The following is a 25,488-nucleotide window of genomic DNA, read 5'->3' on the forward strand; positions in this document are numbered from 1 at the left end:
GATGAGAGAACGGTCTTATCCTCCACATAGACGGCTACAGTACTAAATCTGGATCGTGGGGGCAGAGGCGCCGACATTCTGATTTCTTGGGGGTGGTCAACCTCCACTCCACCCTACTCCTTCCCCCGCAGGCTCTGCCCCGGATCTTCTTGCCCCTGCTCCATTCACACCCCACCTCTTCACACCTTTGCTCTGCCCACTCTTCCTCTTCCTGCCTCATTCTATTCTGTTTCACAAGTGTGCCTTGCCTCACTCTGCTCGCTGTACCCTCTCCCAGCACCTGCCTGCCAATGAACAGCTGATCCTTGGTAGATGTGAGATGCGTGGGGAGAAGAACCAACTGGCTGGGCTCTTTGGTGGATGGAGAGCACCTGTTATTTTTTTGTAGGTGCTCCAGCCTTGGAGCACCCAGGGAGATGGTTCCTATACCTGAGTGGATACAATAGATGAGGTAAGTAAGAGGAAATCCCCAGAATATATCTGTACAGGACCCAGTTTAATTTAGCCCTGCAATTTCTGTCACAACATTGTTTTTGTTTCCTAGGCTTCAATATATGTATCTCATACAACACCTTCTACTACTGTAGTCATTAGAAATAAAATAATTGGTCTGTTGTGGTTGACAGCATTTGTTCCCACATCTGCTAGGAAAATACATTTAGTAATATAGCAATGAAAATAAGTGGAATGTACTTCCATTTAATGGTCTGCTGAGGGGGAAGGGGGAGAAATCATGAAAAAGATTAATAGAAATTGAAAAATATATGAAATGTAGATGATCCAGTGATTTGGAATCATAGCTTTGAGAGCCAGTATTGCTTTAAAGTTTCCCATCATAAGGACTCTATAAAGGGTAATCATCTGTATTATTGCAATCTAATTAGGCACGGAAATCAGATGGGACTATACAAACCATTTGCACTTACAGAATGCCTCTCACTAGCTAAGACTCAAATTAGGAAAATTCAAGCTTTGCAATTAGGATTTCAAATAACTGTGCAAAATTAGAACAGCTCTAAAATGCACAAATCCATTGGAAAAATCCAAGTCACAGCTAGCATTTGCTAAATGAATGTAGAAATATAAAGTAGGATTTCACGTTTGAAAACATACAAATGAGACAAACAGAGAGTAGTTTTTAAAAAAAGTCTGAGGTACAATGCTTGAAAATTCATTGCCATAAGTAATTTAGGCTACCGATGAGCATGCTTCTTGAAATAATGAAACAGCAAATGAAAAATGTGTCAATCATTTCTAGTTGTATTAAAAGTCAGTTGTAGGTCATTCTCCAGAATTGGTTCATAGGAGTGATCATAAGCATGGCCTACCATGAAATTTAAATACGAAATATCTAGCAATGTAGACCTTTTCCAAATTGAACAGATATAGTTGTCAATCATCACTTTGATGTTGACTTCCAGATGTTGATAAATGTTAGCTTAAGGGAACCCACAATTTACTAGATTAAGCACAGATTCTGCAAACATGACTTGTGTAATTACTGTAAAGCATTGAGGTTATTATCTGGCAGAACAGGGACTGCACAGCTGGGTGAATAGATTCAGGTTTAAAACAAATAAAAGGAAGTTCTTCTTCACACAGCACACTGTCAAACCATGGAACTCCTTGCCAGAGGAGGCTGTGAAGGCTACGACTATAACAGAGATAAAAAAAGAGCTAAATAAATTCATGGAGATTAGGTCCATCAATGGGTATTAGCCAGGATGGGTAAGTAATGGTGTCCCAAGCCTCTCTTTGTCGGAGGCTGGAGATGAATGGCAAGAGAGAGATCATTTGATCATTACCTGTTTGGTTCAATTCCTCTGGGGCACCTGGCATTGGCCACTCCTGGCAGACAGGATACTGGGCTGGATGGACCTTTGGTCTGACCCAGTATGACCATTCTTAGGTTTAATTAAAAGTAATGACTCTTTGAACATTCACTCATTTTAATTAATTCTAGTAGAGGTACTACTACTAAGGTTTGAGATACTCTGATACATTTTCTTTTTGACTTTACACTTCTGTATGGGAGCTGTTATGGAGAATAAAAGTCCCCAATGACATAGCAATTTCCAGCTGCAGAGGTTGTGTGGGTGACATGAACAAGTTTTGGAAATTTCATGAAAAATGGATAATTCTCTCAGTTCTCACACATCACTATAACATATTAGAACCATACACATTTTAAAAGAAACACAGGGGATTGCATCTGACAAAGCGGGTCTTTGCCCACAAAAGCTTATGCTCCAAAATATCTGTTAGTCTATAAGGAGCCACAGGTCTTCTTGTTGCTCTTACAGGGGCTTTCAGATTCTGATTATATTTCCAGACTTGTTCAGCAGATTTGAGAACAAATTTAGAACAGTATCTGCTTTCGGATGCTTATGCAACCCATAAATGAATATCAGACATTTAGGATTTACTTACTGGCTGTTTCTACACAGGCCACTTCCTTTGGAAGTGGCATGCTAATACACAGAGTGAAAGATGCTAATGAGGCATGGATGCAAATTCCCCATGCCTCATTAGCATAACATCATGTGATTTGGAGTCCAGAAGACCATTCTTCCGGACTCCAAAACACCATGTGGAAGCGCGGCCCTGGGGAGGGTCTTCCGGAAGGAAGTCTTTCTTCTAGAGGCCCCTTCTTCCCAAAAATTTTTGGGAAGAAGGGTCCTCCAGAAGGAGGACTTCCTTTCAGAAGCCTCCCCTGGGGCTGCGCTTCTACACAGTGTTTTGGAGTCCAGAAGAACGGTCTTCCGGACTCCAAATCACATGACATTATTCTAATGAGGCATGGGGAATTTGCATCCGTTCCTCATCAGCATCTTTTGCTACATGTATTAGCATGCCATTTACAAAGGAAGTGGCCTGTGTACAAACGGCCACTGACATTAGTGAGTCACCAAGCCTGTGTATATTTAGAAAAATGGACTCATTTCTGGAGAAAATCATTCTATAACAATAATCATGTAATTTAACTAGCCTGTAAACAAGTGACATTCCTACTTTGCCAGCCAGACACTTCTAATGGATCAATTTTGAGAAGTACTTTGCATTTCTCACTCTGTTACCAAAGACTGGCTTAACATATGCATTAGTGATAACATATGCCCAGGTGAAAAACAGATAGTCCCCCAGGATCTGAGATGTAACAGAATATTGCAAATTCTAGTTTTAATAAATCATAACAACCTCTTATGCTTTTTAGTAATAAAAAGAGGCCTTCGTAGAACAAAAATAAGCAGCCATCTGGAGTTGTCTCACTTAACGGGCTGTATTTCAGGCTATTACCTATCACATCATTGCTACTAAATACGCTGTAGTCTCCAGCACACTTACCTCTTTTTGTCGGTACTTAATTGCCAGCTTCAATCTTGCAAGATCATTACCACTCTGTTCTTCTATCAAGCTATTGTCATCTCTGTAATTAAGAATAATTTCCAATTCCCTGGAACTCCGTGTCTGATCCAAGAGGTCTTTTGCAAATTGCTTGCATTGACGTGACAGCTCTTCATATTCTGATTTAAACTCATTTTCCACTTTACTCAATTCCTGAAGCTCCCAACTCAGTTGAAATGCTGTAAGGAAAGGATCCTCACTGGACAATGCAATCAAAGATGGACTCGCCAAAGCCTTGTAAATGTTGAGCCTGGATCGAGAATGGCGAAGGCTGTCCACATCTGAGCTTGAGACACATTCAACACAGTTGCATCGAACTTCGTGTGGTCTAGGTACAGAAACTCCCTTCTGTACAAGAAGCTTTATGATCTCATAATTGTTTGTATGGGCAGCCAAAATAATGGGCGTAATGTCTGGTGTGAATTCTGAGAACTGCTTATCTAACAGGATCGGTGGCACCTGTGTGGAAACGTGAAAAAAATAACAACTCTTATTTCAACAGCAGCAACCGTAAATTAAGCTACAAATATGTCTTCTTGTAACAAATCACACAAAATAATTTGTAATTAATATTCTATTTGGCAAAAGCAGCTCCTTTTTGATTCATAAATTGTGAATTAGGTGATATTTTTACAACATCTGTTTAGTACTTATAGTAGTTATTTCGTTTACTCTAACAAATTGGAGCCTGGGGTTGTTCTCAAACAATCAGCTGCGACTTCTAATAATATCTGTTTGGCCTGTGTGATGAGTCACTTCAGAGCACTGTTTTATTTCTGGTCCATGTTGAGATAATCTGTATTTTATAAGAAGGAGCCATGGCTGGAGAAATCACCAGGACTTTGAGTCTCCCAGTGAGAGAGGAAAAGAGGCCCCTGTGACAATGAGCTTACATTGTAAGGAGCAGTGCTGAACACATTTATTGTTAGGTGTCATGATTAGTCCAATTGAACAATGGGATGGTTTGAAGGATAGAGTCCTGAAGGACAGATAAGGGACACCACAATGGGGTTTTAAAATGCTCTTCCTTTTTGTATGGATTTTTGGACCCTTGGCTCATAACTGTTCTTTGACCTTCCTCAGATTTCCTGGTATATAGTTCTATAATATGGTCTATATTTTTCTCTGTTCCTTGTCTTTAGGAACTCTGTCTTAACATGTTTTTCTAGCCCAACAATTAAAGTGCCAGTCAAGGCCCTTATAAATAGGACATCCTTATATTCCACATTTGTTCCTCTTTTACAAGTTCTAAGTCATTATTTTTCGCTCAATATAAAATTTCACCAACTGCTATGACTGTCAGTTGATCCTGAAAAAGTGTCTACTTTGTACAGTTTGACTAGCTATAAAGAGCCTGGAATCAGAACTTGTTCACTAGTTTTATCAGTTATGTGTATATATAATGGAGAACAGCTTGCTCTTCATATAGCTCTGCAGTACTAAGAGGAAGGAAAGTGTGATTTCTTTTGCCAATAAACTCAGTACATAAGACTCTGAAGACACACTGTTCACAGCATCAGGTGATGTCTAGATTCCAGTGATTTGATGACAGAAGTTTTTGTAGGAACATATCTTCTGAAAAAAACTCCTGTTAACAGATCGCAGCCAAATTGCTAAGCAGATCACGAGAGTGATCTGCTCTGTCAACAGAGAGTGGATGCTCCCAGCTGCTCTCTCAACAAAATGGCCAACTGGAAGCACAGCAGAGAGGCCTGCCCCATGTCCCAGAAGCTCTGTCTGTCAACAGAGGTCTCCCCCAGCCCCCTGGAAGGTCCAGATCTGCTTTCTGTCAACAGAGTTCTGTTGGCAGGTTTATGCTTCATGGGGAGTGAGATAAGACTGTCAACAAGAGTGCTGCATGATGCTGGTTTACTTTCAACAGAATACTCTGGGAATCTGGACACTCTCTAGGTTTTGTTAACAAAATGCCAGTTTTGTCAGGGAAAAAAAAACCCCTGTAGTGGAGACACAGCCTCAGTGTGTGATTTTTATACACAGTACACAAGGAATGGTCTCCCCCACTGCTCTATAAACAACACACAGAATATTTTGCATGGTGCCTCTGATGCTTCCCAGGAGCAACCAGGATTGGAAGTCACCTTGCTACCTTGTCTCAAACCTATTGGCCATTGACAATAAAAGCACTCACTAGTCCTCACAGGCTCCACTATCACTCTACAGGCTGGTGACAGGCACAATCCCATGTGTAAGTCCTCAAATATCTTCCTGGAGCATCCAGCCCCTGGTCCACTGGACAACTGCAGTATTTACCAATCTACTGCTTCCAAAGAAAGAGTGACACTTCAGCTTACCAGTACCACCTCCGATCACTGCTCGTCTCAGCACATAGCACTTTGCCATGTTTACAGTGAAATCATGTATCAGTTTAGTATCAAAGTGGGGAGATTCGTGTAGAAGTATTGAAAAAAAAAGGGTTACATATAAAATAAAATCAGTGCATGTCTACTAGAACTTAGATTTAATTAACACGATATTTTCTTGTCTACTACAGTATTGCTCAGCCAAAATTTCCAGTGTTTTCTCCATCCAGCTTGGCTGTGACCCTTTCCTGAGACAAGCACCTGGGCAGTTGGATTCCTAGGTGAAGGACTCCGTGTGTTCCTTTACATTCCAGAGCAATCTTTTGTGTTCATCCATAAACAGAACTGCCCCCCACTAATTATTTCTACCTGTATATTTCCTCTCTTATATATATTTTTTAATCACACTCATTAGGTAGCATACAATACACAAACGGCCAGACGAGGAGATTGGTGTCAGCCTTACCTCAATCCCTGGGAAAATAATGGAGGGAGTCCTCAAGGAATCCATTCTGGAGTGCTTGGAAGAAGGAAAAGTGATCAAAAGTAGCCAACATGGATTCACCTGGGGCAAGTCCTGCCTGACCAATCTGATTAGCTTCTATGATGAGGTAACAAGCTCTGTGGACACGGGGAAGTCAGTGGATGTGATATACCTTGACTTCAGCAAAGATTTTGATATGGTCTCCCACAACATTCTTGTCCACAAGGTAAGGAAATATGGATTGCATCCTTGGACTACAAGATGTATAGAAAGCTGGCTTGATGGTCGGGCCCAATGGGTAGTGGTCAATGGCTCAATATATGGATGGAGGTTGGTTTCAAGCAGAGTTCTGGGGCGGGTGTTATTCAACATCTTTATTAATGACCTGGATGAGGGACTGGATTGCACCCTCAGCAAGTTTGCGGATGACACAAAACTAGGGGGAGAGGTAGATAAGTTGGAGGGTAGAGACAGAATCCAGAATGACCTGGATAAATTGGAGGACTGGGCTAAAAGAAATCTGATGCGGTTCAACAAGGAGAAGTGTAGAGTCCTGCACCTGGGGCAGAAGAATCCCAAGCATTGTTACAGGCTGGCGACTGACTGGCTCAGCAGCAGTACAATGGAAAGGGACCTAGGGGTTATGGTGGATGAAAGGCTGGATATGATTAAACAGCATGCCCTTGTAGCCAAGATGGCTAATGGCATAGTAGGGTGCATTAGGAGGGGCATTTCAAACAGATCTAGAAATGTAGTTGTTCCCCTCTATTCAGCACTGGTGAGGCCAAATCTGGAATATTGTGTCCTTTTTTTGCACCCCCCTCCCCGAGTATAAAAAGGATGTGGATTTGCTGGAACAAGTTCAGCGGAGGGCAACAAAAATGATTAAGGGGCTGGAGCACAAGACCTACGAGGATAGGCTGAGAGATTTGGGTTTGTTTAGTTTACAGAAGAGAAGTCTTAGGGGTGATTTAATAGCAGCCTTCAACTTAATGAAGGGGAGCTCTAAAGAGGAGGATGAGAAACTGTTCTCACTGGTGTCAGATGACAGAACAAGGAGTAATGGTCTGAAGTTGAAGAGGGAGAGGTGTAGGTTAGATATTAGGAAAAACTACTTCACCAGGTGGGTGATGAAGCATTGGGATGCGTTGCCTAGAGAGGTGGTGGAATCTCCATCCCTTGAGGTTGTTAAGTCCAAGCTGGAAAAGGTCCTGGCTGGGATGACTTAGTGGGGGTTGACCCTGCTTGAAGCAGGGGGCTGGACTAGATGACCTCCTGAGGTCCCTTCCAGCCCTATGATTCTGTGATTCTGTGTCTGTTACCTCCAGCTTAGAAGAAACATTTTGAGATATGTCACTTCTTGGCAACCTGCCTTTACTCCAAGACCTTAAGAAAATAATTTTCAGTATAGATTAATAACTTCTTAAATATTATCTGTACCTATATTTCACCACAATTCTGATGACCAGTGGGCTCCTGACTCTCACTAGATACATCACACACTACCCTCCAGTGAATTACTATGCATTTATCTGAACAAGGGATTCCTGTAAAATGGCATGCATCCTTTGTGCCCCCTGTCACTACCACCAAGAAGTCCTTGGGTCACAGATGATTTATTCCCTTTAAAAAAGAAAAGGGATAGACAGTTGAAACAGAAGCCTGGTGGATAAATAAATCTTTGGATAAGGACTATCTCTGAAGAAAGTGTAGCAACAGCAGAAGGACCTCTATACGATGAAGAGAGATGAGGCAGAGGCATAAGAACCTAAGACCTTAGTTAGACCAGAGCTCCTTCTAGTCCAGTATCTTGTCTTCCAACAGTAGCTCATGGAAAGTCCTTCAGAGGGAATGCACAGAACAGGACAATCATTGCCTGGTTCATCTTCCACCAAGTTTCTTGCATTCAAGGATTTGGGGACATGAGACGCATGGGGTTGCCTCCTTCTCCATCTTGGATAATAGCCATGATAAGAATGGCCATACTGGGTCATACAAATGGTTTATCCAGCTCAGCATCCTGTTTAGCCAGGTACCCCAAAGGGAATGAACAGAGCAGGCAATTACAAAATGATCCATCCCCTGTCACCCATTCCCAGCTTCTGATAAACCAATGCTAGAGACATCCTACCTGCCCATGCTGACTAAAAGCCATTGATGAACCTTCATGAATTTATCTAGCTCTTTTTTGTACCCTGTAATAGCCTTGGTCCTCACAAAATCCCCTGGCAAGGAGTTCCACAAGTGAACTGTTTGTTTTATGAAGAAGTCCTTTGGTTTGTTTTAAGCCTCCTGCCTGTTAATTTCATTTGTTGACCCCCTAGTTTTGAGAAAGAATAAATAAAACTTCCTTATCTCCCTATCTGTACACATCATGATTTTACAGTCATCTCTTTTCCAAGATGAAAAGTCCCGGTCTTATTAATCCCTTTTCATGTGGCAGAATTTCCATACCTCTAGGCATTCTCTAGACCTTTTCTGAACCTTTTATATATTTTTGAGGTGAAACCACCATATCTGCATGTTGTATTCAAGATGTGGGTGTACCATGGATTTAGAGGCAATATATTTTCTGTCTTATTATCTATCCCTTTATTTAAATGGATGTAGCCCCCATAAGCTTACCTAATTAGTTTTTCTCTCTCTCTCTCTCTCTCTATATATATATATATATATAGAGAGAGAGACTTTTGGTCCTTACAACTTTATGTCCTTATGTCTGTTTTAAACCTGCTGCCTATTAATTTCATTAGGTTACTTGTGGTGCTTCTGTTATGACAGGTTAAAAACACTTCCCTGTTTACTTTCTCCACATCGTTCATGATTTTAGAGACCTCCATGCAATACCATCTCAGTCTTCTCTTTTCTAAGCTAAACAGTTAGGTTACATCTACAGTGGAACAATTTGTCAACAGACGTTCCTGTCAGAAGATATCTTCCAACAAAACTTCTGTCGACAGAGTGCAGCCAGACTGCCCAGATAGCTCTCGACAGAATGGCCCCCAGAACACCATCAGATAGGGTTGCATGACTGATGTCCTTTCTGGGACCCCTGGCAAGAAACACCCTTATTGGCCACCACTGTCCCCAGCCCCCAGATGCCCATTTTCTGCCCATGCTGAGTCATTGCCTACCTCCACAAGGGACAGCACAGCAGCTACAGCAAGGTTTGCATGCTTTCGGAGAGAGATGCAGCACATTCGAGATAATCTCAGTGCCAGAGGAGCCCACAGTTTTGAGGAGCACGCCACTCCTGCTGCACAGGCCCACCTGCACTTCCCCCCACTGCCACACCAAGGTGCACAGGTGGATCTGGAGGCATGACACCACTTCTATCCTATGGGACTGGCTGGGACAACCAGCAGTGGATCCAGAACTTCTGCATGTGGAAAGACACCTTCCTGGAGCTCTGTGCCTGGCTCACTCTGCCCTCCATGGACAGGACACCTGGCTGCGGTCTGCCATCCCCATGGAGAAGTGGGTCGGCATCAACCTATGGAAGCTCTCCACCCTTGACAGCCACTGCTTAGTGGGAAACCAGTTTGAGGTGGGGTAGGCCACCATCAGGGTCTTTCTTGTGGAGATAAGGCACTCGTGGGCTGCAGGCCTTGCATGGGGTGGGGAGTGTCACATTCAAAGGGGACCCTTGGGAGGTGAGGTTGGAGGAGGGAGAGGAGGGGTGGGGGCAAGAAGCCCCATCCCTGGGGGACCATGACATCTCACCCTCACACAGCCCTGCTTCTGGGGGAAGGCTCACACAGGGGGCCCCAGAGAGCTCAGGGGGTGAGGAGATGGGAGGTGGCAGAGGACCTCTGGGGCCCCAGGAGCTCGCTCCCTCAGACCCTGGCATGTGTGTTTGGTCCCCTCCCTTTGCAGTTCATGTTGGCCATCAAGACACTACTGCTGCAGAGGGTTGTCTGTCTGGCAGACCTGGACACAATCGTGACTGGATTCACTGTCCTGGGTTTCTCCAACTTCTTTGGGGCTATCAACAGGACCCACATCCTGATCTGTGCCCTGGACCACAGCATGGCAAAGTGTATAAACTGCAAAGGGTACTTCTTCATGGTGCTACAGCCCCAGGTCGACCTCCATGGATACTTCATAGATGTTTACGTTAGGAGGATGGGACAGGCACACGACGCCCACATATTCTGCAACTTCAGATTGTGCCGGAGGATGTAGACAGGCACCTTCATCCCACACCAGGAGCTGGTGGTCAGTGACTTGCACATGCCACTGTGCATTGTGGGAGATGCGGTGTACCCCTTCATGTCCTGGCTAATGAAGCCATACACTGACCAGCTGGACCTGAGCCAGGAGCTCTTTAATGGTCTACTCAGTTGGGCCCCGATGCAGGACAAATGCCCCTTTAGCTGCCTCCAGGCATGTTTTTGATGCGTCCTCACTAGCCTGGATGTGGGGGAGCACAACAACCCCCAAGCTGTGGCTGCATGTTGTTGTTCCTGGCACAACATTGTAGGGGGTAGTGGGAGGCCTTCCTCCCAGGGTGGTGGAAGATGCTGGCCATGGCTATGAGCAGCTGGACACAGCTCCGATCTGCCAGGCACACTGGGATGGGCTGTGGATCCACAAGGCCCTAGCAGAGAGCTTCTCCTGTGGCCCTTATGACCCTCCCCAGGGCATCCCTGGGGTGGGGGGCGCCTCAGGCCCACAGTCCTACCCTGACTCATCTTATCCTACCATGACTCATCCCATCACCCCTTCACCCCTCCCAGATCCCTGCCTAATAAACATGGAGACAGCGGTTGTGGTCAAATACCATTTTTATTTGAACAAAGACAAGTGTTGCGAAAATAAACGGTGTAATACAAAACTATTTAAAAGAGTGTGAAAAGAGAGAACTATATATGGGGATGGGGGTTGGGACAGGTTGGGCATGGCACAAGGGACAGGCCCAGCCTTCAGCCACTGCCAAAACTTGAGGAAACCCTGCAGGACGGCTGGTGGAGGCAGGGCAGTGAGGGCAGGGGCAGGGGGCAGGAGCAGTAGCTGCAGCCATGGTCAGCTGAGCCAACAGTGGAGGCATCAAAGTGTGACATCCATTTGCCCTGGGACCATGACCATCACTCCCTGTTGTCCCAACGCCGCTCCAAGAGGTCTGTGAGCCTCTACAGGGCAGCAGTTTGGGCCCTCTGGAGATCCTCATTTGCCCAGCAATGGTTCCTCTAGCTATAGGCCTGGCCTCTTGGTGGGGGCTGCCAAATCACTAGTTCAGGGCTAACTTGCTCTGATGCCGGGGTGCGTCCAGATGTAAGGAACACAAAAGAGGAGAGGCAGTGAGTCACTGATGCAACACAGCCCCTAAGGCCCTGCCCCCTACCATGAGCAGCACCCAACAACCCCTGGGCCACGAGATGGGATGTCCTGGGGGACAGGCATGTGTGGCCAGCACAGCAAGCCCCAAGGGAGGGTATCCAGCAATGGAGGGGTCCCTGCATGGTGACAGACGAGCCAGGCACAGCCTAGCCCTCCCAGAACTCCCCTCCCCACCACACACCCCTGCAGCTCACAGATCTGTCTGTGGGAGTGGGTGCTGATTCCCACCTGCAGGCTTGCCCACGTGCTAGGAGCTGCACTCCTTGGTGTGTCTGGGGTCAGGCGGGCGCCCATATGGCTAGCCTGTTTTCAGCCATGTCAGGGACTGGCAGGTGCTCCCTCCACCCAGGCCTGGGGCTTGTCTATGCTCCCCTGAGGCTCGCAGCAGACTGGCGCCTGTGCCTCCGGGCTGACTGCTGGGTCCAGGTGGGACATGCTACCTTGCACTCGGAATCATTTTTGTAGCCCTTTCCTGTACATTTCCCAATGTTATTTGAGATCAGAGGGCCAGAAGTTCTGCAGTTTTCAAAGTGTGAGTGTACCATGAATTTGTATAGTGGAGTTACGATATTTTCTGTCTCATCTATCCCTTTCCTAATAATTCTTAACTTTCAACGGGGCAGTGTTTTGTGTTTGTTTGTTTTTATTTTTTTAGTGTGCTGGCAGAGTTTGATGACCATTGCACACTGAGTGGATATTTTCAGAGAACTATCCTTGATGATTGCAAGATCTCTTTCTTGAGTGGTAAAACCTTCTTCAGATTCTGTTATTTTATAGCTACAGCTACACTAGAAGCATCTGTGAATAGCTGTTTCTGTCGGAAGAGATTTGCTGACAAAACGTCTGTTGACAGAGTATGGCCACACACAAAGGTGTATCGAAAGACCATCCGCTCTGTCGACAGAGCAAGTGGACCACCTGGCCGCTCTTTCAACAAAACAGCCAACCAGAAGGACAGAGGACAGGGTTGCCCAGTGTCCTGGAAGACCTGTCTGTCAAAAGAAGTCCCCAAGAGTATCCACGCACCTTTTTTGTTGACGGATCTGTCAAAAAAGGCGCTCTTCCTCATCTGGGACAGGCAGAAGGCTGTCAGCAGAAGTGCTGAATTTTGTCAGACTGACAAAATGCATTTTGTGTGTTGATGTGCAGTGAGTTTTGTCAACAAAACTCTGGTTGTGTTGAAAAAGCTCACTAGTGTAGGTGTAGCCTATATGTATAGCTGAGATTGTTTTCCAAGGTGCATTACTTTGCACTTACCAATACTTAACATCATCGGCCATTTGTTGCCCAATCACTCAGATTTGTGTGATTTGTTGTCATTCTTCATTATCAACTGTGGACTTCACTATTTTGAGTAATTCAGTAATTGTCTGCAAACTGTGTGACAGGCTGTACCTCTCTCATCCGGCACTCTCAGGAACTGAGCAGTCCCAGATGAGGGGATTTACTGGACCAGGGGGAGTCAAGCCGGCTGCCAGGAGTGAGAACCACACTCCTGCAGGATTTTCCTTACTAGGCTTTCACTTCTAATTTTTAAAAGATGCCTTTTTGCCTCTAATTCCATCTTTTACTCTGCTGTTTGCCTTTTGTGGCATTTTTGGTCCTCTTATTCATTGTTATTATTTGGGGGTATACATACAGTTTAAATCTCTGTTGTGGTGTTTTTAAATAGTCTCCATGCAGTTTTCATGCATTTCACTCTTATGACTGTTCCTTTTAATTTCCATTTAATGACCTTCCTCATTTTTGTCTTGTTCCCCTTTTTAAGTTCAATGCTATTTTGGTAGGTTTCTTTGCTGTTTCACCCTTTATAAGGATGTTAAATTTAATTATGTTATGGTCACCATCACCAAATAGTTCAAGTATATTCACGTCTTGGACCAGTTCCTTTGTCCCCACCCCACCCGCCTGTTAGGATTCAATCAAAAATTGTTAGTCCCAGGACTATCTGATCCAAGAAGCAGGCATTAATAGTGTCTAGAAATTTCATCTCTCTTTGACATTCTGAGGTGACATATATCCAGTCAATATGGGACTAGAAGATGTATCCCCTTTCTACTGTGCTTTCTGCATTTGTTACCTTTCTAAACTCCAGGGGCACTTTACAGTCACCATCAACATCCTAGTTAGGTAGTCAGAAGTGTATTCTAACTGCTATATCTTATTATTGAAGCAACAAACATTTGTCAGTATTCTATGGTAGGGTTTGATTCCTTTAAGATTTTTGCTATATTTGATTCTGTACTTTCACTCATAGTGCCAGGAGCAAGACTTACTTTGTAATTCCTGTATGTTTCGTACTCTGGTATTACCATGTCCCATGGTGTATTATCATTCCAACAAGTTTTTGCGAGGCTTAATATATTAATATTCTCAGTAAATAACAGGTACTCGGGTTCATCAGTCTTCATATTTAGACTTCTAGAATTTGCACATAAGTACTGATAAAATTGTCACTATATAGTTGTCTGATTTCACGTGAAACAAACAAATAGGATTTTTTGTATTTGATTTATTCTCATCAGTTCCTACCCTGTGCTTTATCAACTTTTATCTATACTAGTGTATCTTTACTAGAATACAAATTACCCCCTTTAATAAAATGTCCCCTAGAGGATATCTCTTTCTGAACTGTGCTCTTCTCTGCATCTGCTGGTTTTCCCCTGTCCTTAATTTAAAAACTCTTTTATGATCCATTTAATTTTTATGTGCCAACAATCTGGCTCTGTTTTGATTTTGGCAGAACCCATCCTTCTTGCATAGGCTTCTCTTTCCCACAAAAGTTCTCCACTTCCTATTAAACTTAAATCTCAACTCCCAAGACCATTTGTTTCATCCTCACATTGAAAGCCTGAAGTTCTGCCTGTTTAGCTGGTCTTGCACAAGGAACTAGAAGCATTTCTGAGAATGCAATCACGGTAACGAGCAAAAGTTAATGACAAACAGGGAAAGTGCCTGAGAACAATGGGAGCAGAATAAGAAACCAGCAGAATTAGGCAAAAATTAGAAGAGAAAGGAAAAAGGTTAAATTAATAATTTATTTGAAAAGAAATATGATTGCTGGTAATAAAAATGGGTTTTTCTTGCCTTGCTCCCAGTGAATACTTTTTTTTTCATGAAGAGCCTGATTTTTCAGCCTGTCTTCACACAGAGAAGCTTTTATAGCAAATACCTTCCATTTCTTCTGTGACGAAGTGCTACCCAATGATGGGTTGCAGAAGAAGGCCCAAATGCATTAATTAGCTGTGTTCTGGCAATGGGGAAGTTGATTTGTGAAGGAATACTGAAATGCTGAAATATTTATGTAAGCTGGTATGCATTTCCAGATCACAGCTACATACATCTTTAGGTGAAATGCCTTCTGACTTTGGCTGCACTTTGGCTAAAATACAGAGTATGCTGCTAGGCCAGAATAACAGATTAGATGATGAGAAGATATCCTAGTAGGGGAGCAGTAACAGACAGGTAGCCATATTAGTCTGCATTGTAACAAGACAAACCATCAGTCATGTAGCACTTTAAAAACTAACAAAATGATTTATATGGTAATGAGCTTTCACGGAACAAGAACCACTTCTTCAGATCTAAAGAAGTGGGTCTATCCCACCAAAGCTCATCACCTAATAAATCATTTCGTCAGTCTTTAAAGTGCCACATGACTGCTGGTTTGTTTGTTTTTAGTAGGGGAGGCAATGGATGAAAACCATCCCTCCCCTCAGCCCCCTCCCCCTCAAAGTTGTGTAGCATTGGTGAAGTACTGCACAGAACCCACAGCAGCCCAATGGCAAGAGTGGGTTCTGGGATGCTTCATGTGGTGCCCTTGCTTCCAGGAGGAAGTACACAAGGACTTGCACAGCAGGATCAGAGGGGTAGCTGTGTTAGTCTGTAGCATCACAAGAAAAAAGCAGTCCTGTAGCAGCTTAAAGACTAGATGTTTTATTTATTAGCGAATGAGCTTCTGTGGGTCTTACCTAACTACCTCATTAACTAATAAAATTGTTAGTCTTTAAGGTGCTGCCTGACTGCTTGTTTTTCTCACAGCAGCAGGTTGCACATGACTTATGTCCATCTCATGCACTGAAATCAAAGGCCCATACAAGGCTAAGCTTTATACTGAGGATTCAACCCTTCCAAACTTAGAGCTGAGCAGTTTCTGCTCTAGTTCCAGTAACAGTTTGCTTTAGTACTATGGATTTGGAAGTATAATTTGTGAGTGCTTCAATATGAAATTTGTGCAAGGGGAGAAAAAGAGAGAGAGAAAGAGAGAGGAGATATGATTTGGGTACTTTAGAAACACTCTGAGAGCTGAGAAACATTAAAATACTTCCAGAGTAAGATTGGGATCCTTTAGGGCCAAATTGGCTGACCCTTGGGGAACCACAGAAGAAAAGGAAATGGGTTTATGATCACCCCATTGTTCCCATATCACATTCTGGGCAGGGAGATGAAGGCTGTCTTGGCAGTAGCTTTCCAAAAAGAATCTTTATAATCTAGCCCTCCTTCACGGCATTCAGCAGAGCTAGAGCAGCTTGCCAGGAGCTCAGTGAAAGGGTAGAACAACTTCTCCTTCAGTGTAAACTCCCCCAGAATCCCTGGAAGAATTCTGTCCTCTGGGGACTCCTTCTCCTTTGCAGAGGGCAGTGTGGACTGAAGATTTACAAAGCCAGTGTTAGTTAAAAAAATCACCACATAGAATTAGCAATAAATTTATCTGTCCTGGTACTTGTATGTTCAATAAATTATATTTATCCCCTTTTTTTCTCCTCCAAGTTTCTGTTGCAGCATTTCCTGGCTAGTGCTAGAAAGAGGTGGAAATCTGGCACTGCGTAGTAGATCACAGCTTGCAGCTGTTGAAGATGGTATGATACTTTGATTTCGGAAGTCAAAGTAAGGTGGAGGAAACTGAAGTTATTTGAAGTGGGTTTCTGGACTCATATGGTAGAACAAAGGCTTACAAAGACCATTGCAGTTTGACAACATTTGCCACAATTAACCAGTTTTGCCTAAGGCGTTCAAATCAGAGAATCAGAATGGAAGAGGAAATAGATCAAATACTAAAACACATGAGCATAAAGATAGAAGTCAACACCCACAGATTTTTCAGATTTCATGTTTCTATGAAAAGTTATTATTTTTGTGCTGTCTGAGTAATAAATCAATATTTGTTCTCAGACTGCTTGAATCCAAGGCTCTCTTAATATGCCATTAATTATAATGTCCTCTGAAATGTTAATGGGATGGAGCTATGAACAGCATAGCATTGCAATGATTGACTCATGTATCTGGTACATTTAACTTATAAACAGAATCCATTAGCTGTTTGTTTTTTCTAACAGCTCTTCCAAAGTCTTTTATTTTTCAAGTAATTCAGCTCTAGCTGATGCACAAATTCTGGAATTCATATCATCTGAATTTATCCAAATATAGAAAAAGCCTATTAATCAATGCGACATTAACTCAGAAATGTTTACACTTAACTGGCAAACTCTCAGACTGTGGCTTTTATGAGCTCATGAGTTTAGCCCCCAAATCTACTCCTATTGTTTTAAGATTTCCCAATCACTTGTAACTAAACATATATGGAATGACAAGTGATAGAGTCAAACTGTTCTCTCATTTATGTCAGTAAAAGGTATTAATCTTGGGAAGAGTTAATGATCTCATGGCACTTGGAAACTTTCACTATTATGCCAACTTCACTGCAGTTAATGAACGTATGCCAGATTTTTGTCCGAATTACTGAACCCAAGATCTGGTCTATTCAGATTTCTTTTTTGAATGAGTCACACATTTCAAATCCTTGACAGAGTTCTCAGAAAAGATATTTAAGCCTTCTTTAAGTCCTACAAGCATGGAAAGCTAGCAGGTCTTACTGTAACTGTGACTCTTACAGGCTCAATAGCTATGTGGCTGTTAGGCATATCCCAGAATTAGGAAGGCTTTCTAGCAGACAATTGTTTACTTTTGTCCAAAGTCAAATGATTTTTGTTTTCTTGTTACATTTCCCTGATTTTATTTGCAACTCAAGATTATTCATATGGATGAGCTAACAAGCTTGGGGAATCCAAAAACTTTATCTGTGCATGTGGGGGAGTAAAGTATAAGCACAAAAGAGAAAAGAAGAACTAAAAGATGTGTAAATTTCAGTGTTTAGTCTTGTTCTTGAAAACCATTGCTCATCCCTCATCAGCACATTATCTTTGGAGAATATAAGCAGACTGGGGCTTGTTCTAATTCATCTAAAAGTAGCAAGCACACTAGTGCAATAATAAAAATGAATGTATACTTCTTATGTACTACTCTGATCTCAATCTTGCCTCAAACATTTTTAAAATGCATCCAAATCTGTGTTGTGATGACTACTTTACACTGACTGACGTTCAAACTTTTATTGGGGTAGGAACGAGGCATTCTTGAGCACTCCAGACCCTGAGACACCGTTACATGCATAACATATTTAAACAGGAAAGCTGATCAGAACCTTGTGAAGAGAGTACCAGATTTATTCTGCATTTGTACAGCATTTAGTGCAAGAGCTTGTGCTCTGTGGCTAGGGTTCTGAGGCACTATGATAATACTAATATTAATTATAACAATAGATCTAAGGTATTTTCTGTTCCTTGCAATGCAATATCCTGAAAAGGGGATGTACTCCTCAATTCCCATTTGATATTGAAAACATCCTTCAGGGGCATCTCTTGTTGCAAGGGCTGTGATGGTAGACATACACTAGCTCTCCCTGAGTTAGCACACACCTATAAGCCGTGTCTACACGTGCACGCTACTTCGAAGTAGCGGCACTAACTTCAAAATAGCGCCCGTCACAGCTACACGTGTTGGGCGCTATTTCGATGTTAACATCGACGTTAGGCGGTGAGACGTCGAAGCCGCTAACCCCATGAGGGGATGGGAATAGAGCCCTACTTCGAAGTTGAACGTCGAAGTAGGGACCGTGTAGACGATCCACGTCCCGCAACATTGAAATAGCGGGGTCCACCATGGTGGCCATCAGCTGAGGGGTTGAGAGACACTCTCTCCAGCCCCTGCGGGGCTCTACGATCACCGTGTGCAGCAGCCCTTAGCCCAGGGCTTCTGGCTGCTGCTGCGGCAGCTGGGGATCCATGCTGTATGCACAGGGTCTGCAACCAGTTGTCGGCTCTGTGGATCTTGTGTTGTTTAGTGCAACTGTGTCTGGGAGGGGCCCTTTAAGGGAGCAGCTTGCTGTTGAGTCCGTCCTGTGATCCTGTCTGCAGCTGTGCCTGGCACCCTTATTTCGATGTGTGCTACTTTGGCGTGTAGACGTTCCCTCGCAGCGCCTATTTTGATGTGGTGCTGCGCAATGTCGATGTTGAACGTCGACGTTGCCAGCCCTGGAGGACGTGTAGATGTTATTCATCGAAATAGCCTATTTTGATGTCGCTACATCGAAATAAGCTACTTCGATGTAGGCTTCACGTGTAGACGTAGCTATAAATAGCAGTGTACTTGTGGTGGCACAGGAAACAACAGGAAAGGCCATGATCAGAACATACCCAGAAATGTCAGGCAGGTTTCTACTTGTCATGGCTCAACCGTGCCTCCACAGCCACTACCCATGCTAGCCCAGTCACTCTGGTTTTTATGCTCCTGTAGCTCAATGCAAACTAGCATGAGTCTATAGACACCACCAGGGGAACCACTGCCCTAAGTCACAGAGTGGAAGATATAGTCTTACAGAGTCAGGAAATTTGCTGAAAAGAAGTAGGTGGGATTCAGGAAGAAGTAGATGAGACCCACCGTGCTAATATCCATCTCTCCATTCATCCATCCACAAACCTACATTGTCCCCCAACAGCTCCTATTCATCTTAATTTGAGGTGTGGGTTTTCAGCACCTATGAAAATGAGTCCACTTCTTTGAGTGCCTAAATAGCTAGATCCTTACCTTTAAGCGTCAAGGTTTTGTTTTGTTTTGAATTATTTGTTTCAAAGGAAAACAAGGAAGAGCTATAAAAAAACCACAAATGAATAAGGGAAAATACAAAGGTAAAAATGATACAACACTAGATTCATTAGCTCAGACAGTAAAAGTGTATTTTTATTGGCTTCTGCATGTTGTCTGAAAAAGCACAGAAAAAGAATCAAAGAAAAGAGAATCAAGTTATAATAAATGAAGAAAGGTAATAGGCAGACTGTAATGCATTAATAAGATCATAGAATCATCGAATCATATGGCTGGAAGGGACCTCAGGAAGTCATTGATTCCAGCTGCCTCCTTCCAGCAGGATCAACCCCAGCTATGTCACCCCAGCCAGGACTTCGTCAAGCTGGGAATTAAAAACCTCGAGGGATGGAGATTCCACCACCTCTCTAGGCAACACATTCTAGTACTTCACCACTCCCTTGGTGGAGTAGTTTTTTCCTAATATCCAACCTACTTCTCTCCTTCTGTAACTTCAGACCATTGCTCCTTGTTCTGTCATCTGTCATCACTGAGAACAGTTTCTCTCCATCCTCTTTAGAGCTCCCCTTCAGGAAGTTGAAAACTGCTATTAAATCTCCCCTCAGTCTTCTCTTCTGCAAACAAAACAAGCCCAAATCCCTCAGACTCTCCTCAGAGGCCATATGCGCCAGCCCTTTAATCATTTTCATTGCCCTCCGCTGCACCTGCTCAGCATATTCACATCCTTTCTATATTGGGGGGGGGGGTGGGAACTGGACGCAATACTCTGGATGTGGCCTCACCAGTGCCAAATAGAGGGAAATAACAACTTCTCTAGATCTGCTTGAAATGCTCCTCCTAACGCAGCTCAATATGCCGTTAGTGTTCTTGGCTACAAGGGCACACTGCTTACTCATATCCAGCCTTTCATCCACCATAATTCCTAGATCCATTTCCACTTTACTGATGCTTAGCCTGTCAGTCCCCTGACTATAAACAACACCTGGGATTCTTCCATCCCAAGTGCAGGACTCTACACTTCTCCTTGTTGAACCGCACCAGATTTCTTTTGGCCCAATCCTCCAATTTTCCAGGTCACTCTGGATCATCTCTCTACCCTCCAATGTTTCTACCTCTTCCCCTAGCTCGGTGTCATCCACAAACTTGCTGAGGGTGCAATCCAGTCCTTCATCCCGGTCATTAATAAAGATGTTGAACAACACAGGCCCCAGAACTGAGCCTTGGGGCACTCCACTTGAAACTGACCGCCATCCAGATACTGAGCCATTCACCACAACCCATTGGGCCCGACTATCAAGCCAGCTGTCAAGCCATCTTACAGTCCATGTATCCAATCCATATTTCGTTAACTTATGGGCAAGAATGTTGTGGGAGTCTGTATAAAGAGCTTTGCGGAAGTCAAGGTATATCACATCCACTGACTTCCTCATGTCCACCGAGGCTGTTGCCTCATCATAGAAGCTAATCAGATTGGTCAGGCACGACTCACCCTTGGTGAATCCATTTTGAATACTTTGATCACTTTCCCCTCTTCCAAGTGATCCAAAATGGATTCCTTGAGGATCCCCTCCATTATTTTCCCAAAGACTGAAGTAAGGCTGCATAATCTATAGTTCCCTGGATTGTCCTTCTTTCCTTTTTTTTTTTAAGATGGGCACTACATTTGCCTTTTCCAATCATCCGGGATCTCTCCCAATCTCCAAGAATCTTCAAAGATTATGGCCAAAGCTTGGCAATGATGTCTGCCAATTCCCTCCATACCCTTGGGTGCATTAAATCCAGACCCATGGATTTGTGTACATCTAGTTTCTCTAAGTAGCTCTTACCTTGTTCCTTCCCCACCAAGGGCTGCCCTCTACCTTCCCATACTGCATTGTCTAGCATTGTAGTGTGGGAGCTGTCCTTGTCCATGAAAACTGAGACAAAAAAAGCACTGAGTATTTCAGCTTTTCTTATATTATTTGACGCTAGGTTACCTCTCTTATCCAGTAACAGCCCCACACCTTCCCTGACAACCCTCTTATTGTTCACATGCCTGTAGAAACCCTTCTTGTTACCCTTCACATCTCTTGCCAGCTGCAGTTCCATTTGTGTTTTTGCTTTCCTGATTACTACCTGGCATTCTCCATATATTTATACTCCTCCTTAGTCAACTGTCCATGTTTCGACTTCTTAGATGCATCCTTTTTGAGTTTAAGCTGACCAAGGACTTCCCTGTTAAGCCAAGGCGTCTGCCTACCATATTTACATTTCTTACTATTCAGTGTGATGGTTTGTTTCTGTGCCTTCAGTAAGACTTGTTTAAGATATTGCCAGTTCTCCTGAACTCTTTTCCCCTTCATCTTAATTTCCTAAGGGATCCTGCCCATCAGTTCTCTCAGGGAGTTGAAGTCTGCTTTTTTGAAGTCAACAGCCTGTATCGTACTGCTCATGTTTTTTCTTTTTGTCAGGATCCTGAAATCTACCCTCTCATGGTCACTGCAGCCCAGGTTGCCACCCACTTCTATTTCTCCGACTAATTTTTCCCTTTTTGTGAGCAGCAGGTCAAGTTGTGCACAGCCTCTGGTCAGTTCCATCAGCATTTGTACCAAGAAGTTATCCCTAACATTTTCCAGAAACTTCCTGGATTGTCTGTGTCCTGCTGTATTAGTCTTCCAACAAATGTCTGGATGGTTTAAGTCTCTCAGGAGAAACAGGGCCTGTGATTTGGAAGCTTCTCTTAGCTGTCTGAAGAAATCCTCATCTACCTCATCTCCCTGATCTGGTGGTCGACACCAGACACCAACTACAACATCACCTCTGTTGCTTCCGCCTCTAAGCTTAACCCAAAGACACACAAAGAGGTTTTCTCCCTCTTTATATTGGAGCTCTGAGCAATCATACTGCTCCCTCACATTGAGCACAACTCCTCTTCCTTTTCTCCCCTGCTTGTCCTTCCTAAACAGTTTATACCTATCCATGATGGTGCTCCAGTTAGGCAAGTTATGCCATGCTAGCTTGGGAAACTGTCATGATACAGCAATGCTATCAGTCCATAACAATTTCCAGTGCTGTTTTTCTAGGTCAGTTGAATTCCCTGTATATCTCACCATTCCACAGAGATCTGCCAGTCCAACAATTCTAACAACAGAGACCAGGGTCCCAGTCCAGGCACATCTCCCTGTGGGCAGCAGGTGGGCCTACATAGATTTAGTTGCAAGTTCTCGGCCTTGAATTCATGAGGTTCATCCCTTCTTTTATATACTATTTTAAACCTTCGGCCAAAGTACTTTATTTATTATTATTAAGTACTTGAGTTCACTTAGAACTCGACTAGGAGTCACCAAAGACATTTCATATATATCAAGCCACTGAAAAGGTCTCACGTAACAGTTTGCAAGATATACAAAGACTACACCATGCATGCTGTTATCACATTCACATTAGAGCTGGTTAAAGTATTTCACTGGAACAGTTTTCTGTCAAAAATACTGATTTGTCAAAATCTAAATGTAATGTGGAAGCACACCAATTTCAATTTCATTTTTGATGCGTAAAAGTTAAAATATGTTATTTTGACAATGTCAGAATCTGTGACAGCAATCACACTGACATGTTTGGATTCATTTTGTTTTGACTTGTTTTAAAATGTTAAATGTAGTTTAATAAATATTCATAATATTTAGTATAATATTAACATTTCTATTTTAATATTATACAAATTAAATTAACTGAAAAGATAAAAATCAATAGTAAAAGGTTCAATGCTTTTAAAAATAAGCATTTTAATGCTTCCAACCTTTTAAAAATATATATATTCATTTCTCAGGAAATGTGGACCTTTTGAAATGCAGGAATTTCCCATGGAATGGAAAGTTTCTGACCAGTTCAAATGCATTTCATTTATAAGGGCAATGACTACAAATTACTACCCAAAACTGCTAAAAATAGACATAATTAGGTAAAAGTGACAACATTATTAGTCTATTCTGAGCATTTTCAGGTTTTTTGTTTTGTTTTGTTTTGTGGGAAGTAGGTTAAATAAAAGCAAACAAACATTTTGTCAATCTCTGCCTTTGCTACTATGGCTTCCAAGACCACACTGAATATTGTTCTATTCTATTAATAATCCTTTAATTCATCCAGTTTCCTAAATCTAGAATTAGGATAGGACTAAAGGAGACACTATTTGTGCCAAAGGAATTTTTTTTTCAGATGCAAAGTCCCAGTAACATACCCAGTATTTTTATAGGATAAGATTAACAGCAACCATCATTCTAAGGATTTTTAAGTAGCGTGAGAATGGCTGGGACTAAAGACTGCAGTGACTCAAAGAAGTGCAATCATATTTTAGAGACATGATCTGATTTTTTAGGATTATGCCCATTGACTATTAAGCAACTGCCTGAAGTGTCTGTTGGCTGCCTGCATATTCCTAGAGCTTCAATTTCTAAAGTCTTTAAAAAATTACTTCAGCCACAGCTGAAGTGTGTTTAGCCTTCACTTTCTGGTCCTGTCTCTTGAGGGTCTAACTACAGGTTGAACCTCTTTAGTTCTGCAGACTTGTGACCTGACTAGAGCCAATCAAGAGAATTTGACAGACTGTAGGACTATGGGAGGTCAGTATTGACTAGTAGCATTTCAACACTTCCACTACTCACTGGGCTCTCAGAAGACATTTAGGAGTAAATTGCAGCTAAATACCAACACAAAACACTGAGAGCTAGGGCTGGTGACTGTAAACAAATTATAGTGGGTCTGTCCCACTAAAGCTCATCACCTAATACATTATTTTGTTAGTCTTTAAAGTGCTACATGACTGCTCTTCTGTTTTGTGAATACAAGATGTTTGCATATCATATAAATCTAAATGAAAACAATTTTAAGGGACTAAACTCTCCATATGGCAACAATGCTGCTTTTAATCTATCACAGTCCGCAGATATGCAATGAAGATTTCAGTGGTGATTTCTTGTGCTACAGCTGTGAGGTTGCGTCTACGTTACGAACTAACTTTGAAGTTGACTTTGAAGTTAGGCACTATATTGAAGTAGCCAGCAGAGAGTCTACACACATTTTCCCTTATTTCGAAGTTAGCTTCGAAGAAGGGAGCCCAACTTTGAAGTCCTTACTCCATTCCTGGGAATGGAGTAGTGCCCTACTTCAAAGCTGAACTCCAAAGTAGGGTGTGTGTAGATGTTCTTCTTCAAAGGTGCTTACTTTTAAGTTGTACTTCTATGTAAGCAACTTAAAAGTTATTTTTGTAGTGTAGACACAGCTTGAGTGAGTAGAAGAATTCTTTTGTCTGTGCCCTAAGACTGCAGAAAGAAAGCTGTGGCAGGGGTGCTTAAAGAAGTTGCAAGGTCCAACAGATAAGGAAGTGTACAGGGACTCAGGAGATTTAGGCTCTGGTCCTGAGTTTACTGCTGGGTCAACATAGGCAAGGCTATTTGCCTTGCTATGCTTCTGTTTACCCTGTGTATTTCAACTGTAACTCCCTCCTGCTGTTATTGCAATATAAATAATGAAGTAGTGGCTAAACCTAAACTTTTCTCCAGGTAGAGACTGGTTGTGTATGTCTGTTTACTTTCTCCAAAATACTTAGTCAGCTCTGTCAAGGTACCCATAGTATTAACTATACATTTTTGTCTTTCATCACATCAAATCTCTCCCTTGTATTTTTATTCCATTTAACAGAGTTAAATTTTTCTCTTTTCCTGTGCATGGAGGTGTTTTGCCATCTTAAATGTATAGGTCTGAGCAGTTTTCCATCTGTTTTATCCAAGTACTAGGCTCATGGTGGTTTTCAAAACTGTAAACTATGATGCTTCTTCTTCTTCATGAATTTTAAGTATCATTCTTATTTGAATGGGGAAATATGAACCAATAGCGAGCTGCCTCCTGAATAGTCATGCTCTAAAACTGAATATGCTTCTGTTCTGTAAAAGTTACAGTGTGGACAGCTGACATCAAACCTCTCCACAAGCTATACAGTGCAAAGAGGTTCTGTTATATCTT

At 42.7% G+C, this 25,488-nt stretch overlaps 1 protein-coding gene across 1 annotated transcript in view; it reads right to left on the reverse strand.

Annotated features, from left to right (window-relative positions):
* TRPC4 (transient receptor potential cation channel subfamily C member 4) overlaps positions 1–25,488 on the reverse strand; it is a 252,005-nt gene that overhangs the window by 115,773 nt on the left and 110,744 nt on the right. The window contains exon 3 of the mRNA XM_074982502.1: positions 3,346–3,864. Coding sequence (XP_074838603.1) covers positions 3,346–3,864 — 519 coding nt within the window. The remainder of the gene's footprint in view (positions 1–3,345; positions 3,865–25,488) is intronic.

The sequence above is a fragment of the Carettochelys insculpta genome, chromosome 1 (genome assembly GCF_033958435.1).
Source record: "Carettochelys insculpta isolate YL-2023 chromosome 1, ASM3395843v1, whole genome shotgun sequence".
Classification (NCBI taxonomy): Eukaryota; Metazoa; Chordata; order Testudines; family Carettochelyidae; genus Carettochelys; species Carettochelys insculpta.